This window comes from Antrostomus carolinensis, unplaced genomic scaffold, assembly GCF_000700745.2.
Source record: "Antrostomus carolinensis isolate BGI_N321 unplaced genomic scaffold, ASM70074v2 scaffold28413, whole genome shotgun sequence".
In the NCBI taxonomy this organism is placed as follows: domain Eukaryota; kingdom Metazoa; phylum Chordata; class Aves; order Caprimulgiformes; family Caprimulgidae; genus Antrostomus; species Antrostomus carolinensis.
The window spans coordinates 8635-13456 of NW_010306306.1; the positions used below are offsets into that span (position 1 = coordinate 8635).

Consider the following 4822-nt stretch of genomic DNA (forward strand, 5'->3'; position numbering starts at 1 on the left):
CTTTTGTGAAGAAAGTCTGAATTTTCTTTTACCAGCTGTTTTATCCTGTTAACATTCAGCAATATATATATATATTTCAAGATAACTTTGTCTGTACCGTTTTCCAGACTTCTCAAGTCCTCTATCTTATGCCAAAACTCCTTCTGCATTTTTTGTCCGAGTGAAGCATCACCTACTTCCAAAGTATTTTGTAACGAAGAGGAATTTTTCTGTCCACAAAAGGGAGCTACTTCCGAGCAGCCTGTGTTACAGCACCAGTGAAACTACAGAACAGCTTAGAGTGGGAACAGACATGGAACCACCTTCGGAATTGTGTAGATAAGCAGCCTGGGGAGATTCTAGGCAAGAAATCTAACTTACTTGTTAAATAATCGTGTATTTCTGTCAGTCACACCATCAGAAAAACACCGACCCAAGCAGCTCAACACCATAACGTTATGCTGGAGAAGAGCAACAGCAATGAAGTCAGAACAAACTCACCAGCACGCTGGTAACACCAACCTTCTTCCAAAGGTAAAAATTCCCCACATCAGGAACCAGCCACAGAACACAGCCCTGCCCACAGCTGCATCCCCCAGACCAACTGTTCCCTACCAGCTCTTTCAGCAGTGGAAGGACTAGCTGGACAGACCGATTCCACAGTTGTGACAGACACACACGTACCTCTGAGGGGCCCATCTTCTCTTCCCACTGTTCCTGAAGGAACTGGAGGTATGCTCCAAAGGATACAAAATTCTTAAGTACTAAGTTATGCTGCTTGTTAATCAAGGTCAAATTATGAACATCATTTTGTTTGGTTGTTTTTTTTTTAAACCAAATTCATCAACTTTAGCATCTTACCTCAATTCTCATTCTCCACCATTCCATTTCCATTTTTTCCTCAATTATCTCCACCTAGTTACTTGACAAGGGGGAGGACAGAAACAACACACTTAAATTTTTCCACTGTATATAAGATACACCAGCAGCGACACACAAACCATATGGCAACATACATGATGGAAAGGGAACTGCATGTGAATAACAAGGAGTAAGAGTCTGATCAATTAACTGGAATGTTTAGCTCAACAAAATAAAGCATATGTGCATATATAAGAAATCCTCTTGTTTGGCATCTCTGTGTATTCTAAAATATTGTATTTGGCAAATGTACCATGCAAAGCAGATGCTAAAGACTTAGCAAACAGAGTAGCCTTCAAAAGCAACAGCTGAAAACACACACGGAAGAGACTCATGAATTGCAGAAGAGGTTTAGATATTGATTTCATTTACTGAGATTTTAGTACACGGCTCACACAGAGCTACCAGCACACAAAGGCCCTTAAAATAACAAAGCTGAACTGTCCAATACAAGCGCAAACTAAGGACTTCTATACTCTTTTCATTTCCTTTTCAGTGCTTTCATGTTTTTTCTGGATGCAGGATTCAGGAAGCTTCTGTGCTCTCTCTGTTCACAAATGAGACACCGCGTACCGCATTTCTCACTAGCAGATGTTTATTGCGCACGGCTGGGATGAAAGCGTCAGCAGTGGGATAATGCTGGGTGACAACTTCTGTACATATTAGCTCATAAGCAACAAGCCAGATCACCTGCATTCAGAGAGCTTATTAAACATTAAGGGATCTTCCCCAACTACTCTGCTTTTCTGAGCCCACTTTTGATGCCTTGCCAGCAATTTTTGGCAGGCAACACCATCACCTCTGCTGCAGCTCAAAGTTACCAAAAGCAAGAAAAGAGTTTCTGCAGGACTAGGTCATCCTGCTTCACTTGGCAGAGTGGGGACACAGGGTGAGTACTATCCATAGAGGTATACTTGGCACACTACTAAAATAAGCCCCAAAGTAGTCACTTCATGTTTTCTTATGCTCCCTCCAGCTACTCCTCAGAATTGTTTTCTTATGTCCTCAACAAAATCAATACAAACCTTCTGTATAAAGTACACTGTGGTCTCTGTTTATGGATAAAGACACATCAGATGCCACTAGAGTGTCCAGCTAGTCCTGCATCTCCTCCACAGCTAGCTGACCACTTTAACAAGAAGGTTACACCTTCGCAAGGTGCCACATTTCCATCCTCGTAATCAGGTCACGCCTTTAAACATGAAAGCTTTATGTTCTTATGTACCCTTTTATTCTAACTCGGGCAACTAAAATCATACATTTTTTAAAAAATAACACTTAAAATTAAAAAAAAAAAATTATCTTTGTTAAAAAAAGAGTGTAAACAATTTAAGATTTGGTTCTGAAGCAGACTTGTAGTGCTATAGCTCATGCTCCTTTCGAGCAAGTAAACTGAGCTGCCTTACAAAGTCGCAGTCAACGAGGGAGACAAAGCTCCCTATTTGGTTTCACACACTACAGCGTGCATTTGTTTTGTAAAAGGGCTAAAAGCTTTTTTCATCCGCAGCATAAAATGTAAACAATATTTAGGATTATTTATTCAAGCAAGACTTACATCCAGCAAGTTGAATAGAAGAGAATCCAGTTTGTACTTCCTCACGTGGACAGAACGTTACCAGCTTATTCTTACCAACAGGGTTTCTGACTGGCTAAGAGAACGTTCCCTGCGAGAGCCAAGTTTGGCAGATACAAAAAAATGAAAATAAAAAAAAGAGGGAGAAACTATGGCAGCATCTGAGGTGACAAACCTTAAGGTGTTTTGGTGTTTGTTTTTTTAATTGAACTGTGATCTACTGAGAAGAGACAATAGGAACTCCAAACCCAAGAACAGTTTAACTAAACACTGATTAATTTCTGCAAAATAAAGCACAGTCAGCAGTTGATCGAGTGCTTACCTTGGTTACTTGTCTCACAACAGTACACAGAGAACTTCTGCTGTGACATTTTATAGGAAATTATGCTGTGCCCTAGAGGTTTTGATGTGCTCTCATGACCCATTTCAAATAGAGTTGAAGTGCTTCATATTTTCCTTTAAAGAGACAATCTAAAGAGACTCCAGCGTGGGGAGTCTTTACACCTTGTATCTTAACACGAATCTCAGTAACATGGTTTGCAAGAAGGGGGACCAAGACGTCAGTGACATTACTCTGCTCCTTCCACAGCTGTAGTAGAAACTGCCTTAACATAATAAGGGCCTTCACGCAAGTAAGCCCTAAGCCTCAAGTAATACTGATTCCCAAAGATCTCCGCGATTGTTTTAGAGTTTACGAGGGCTTTAACCAGTTCATATTTGGCATCCTTCGAAGCTTTGTCAGGCTCCACAGATCTGTCTACGATGTACTCCACAAACCCTGGGCTGTCAAGCATCAACTTCTGGGCCCACGGTTGATTTGCAATAGCCTAAACATGAAGACAAAAGAGGGGTGAGGGGGAAACACCTTGTTTTAAAAAAAAAACAAGAACCAGTTACAGAGCAGGTAGGTTGTGAGGCAAATAGCCAAGGAACAGAAAAAATTATATGGGATATTAATTCTACACAGTAGTTACACAACCACTACTCAAATCAAGCAGCGGGGTTTAATACTGGAAAATAAGTACAGCTTAGTGCTTGTCTTTAAAGTTTTAAGTGAATTCTCACGGCAGTGCCTCCAATGTCAAAGCAGCACCCTAGAGCGTGGCTGCTGCTTTCCCCCCCACCTCCAATTTATAAGAAAATAAGCACTACAGACATGACATGTCTGCTGCGTTATTTAAATGGTGAGTGCAAGTGGGGTACAATGAAAAAGGTCTTATTTCTGATCGCTTCAGGGCTCCAACCAGAAGTCTGTGGCATTCACTTACCAATCTGACTGAATAACAATGCAATTCACTACCTGATCCTCAAAACCAAAAAGCACTTACAGTGAATACTTGTAAAGCCCCACAGTGGAGATCAGGGAACGGCTGAGTACTGATGCTCCTGAAGAGTTCCAGTGGCTGGCTAGACAAGGATGTGAACCATGATTCAGTCATTCTTAAAAGATCTTCTGTCTGCTGCTCTGGCTAGATGCATCACACAGAAAAATGAGAGTTTGATTAGGATTATGAAAAGCTTTCAGGTTTTGCACATACATTCAATAGTTAAGGAAGTTATTTAAAACAGACCACCACCACATTAAATTGAAATAGTTTAAATTTTCAACTTATTTTCATAAGTGAAGAAATAGCCTTCTATATTTCATTTAGGTTGGAGGATAGATTTAAATACATTTATTTTGATACACGAGGTCAATGCTGTGCTGGAGTGCAGCCCTGCAAGACAAATTCAAATGGCTTACTTGCTCCTTTAGAGCTACACTATTAAAATCAGATCACTGGATCTAAAGAACATACACAGAAACTGAAGCAGTTTGCCACTATCCCTTTAAAGAACAAGAACATTAAACTGTTTACTCTCATTCTCTTGCCACTGCTGTCTTGATTTCGTGTTTTATAAACATATTTCAGAACACCTGGGTTCTTACAAACAAACTCAAACTTTAAGCAAACAAATAAAACAGGGAATTTCAAAACAGTAAGAGTTAATGACTCAGAATACTAGAAAGCTACCACTTCTACCTAAGCCAGATACTGCAAAAGCTCTTTACACAATTAGTCAGATGCACAATAATTTCATTCGTGTAGATTTAAAAAAAATAAAGACAGACAACAAACCAAACCACAAACTTACAGGCAAGTAAAGAAGAGATGAAATTGCATCCAAGCATCGAAGTCGTAACTCCGTGGGGGCATTCTTTGCCTGGTGCCCTATTTTGTTTAACAGATTTTGAAATCTATTTCCTTTGAAAATAAAAACAAAGTGATTTTAATTAATTCAGACAGACCTCCACAAGAGTACAAAGTTACCTGTCAATCACACAGTATTACATTAACAGGCAGAAAG

The 4822-nt window shown here is 39.8% G+C and overlaps 1 protein-coding gene across 1 annotated transcript in view; it reads right to left on the reverse strand.

Moving 5' to 3' along the window:
- Positions 1-3042: 3042 nt before the first annotated feature.
- The window catches only part of PSMD5 (proteasome 26S subunit, non-ATPase 5), a 6067-nt gene continuing 4287 nt past the window's right edge, over positions 3043-4822 (reverse strand). Inside the window, exons 7-9 of the mRNA XM_010165099.1 lie at positions 4610-4719; positions 3802-3942; positions 3043-3300 (exon numbers count right to left, since the gene is read on the reverse strand). Of these exons, the coding sequence (XP_010163401.1) occupies positions 3043-3300; positions 3802-3942; positions 4610-4719 (509 nt within the window). The remainder of the gene's footprint in view (positions 3301-3801; positions 3943-4609; positions 4720-4822) is intronic.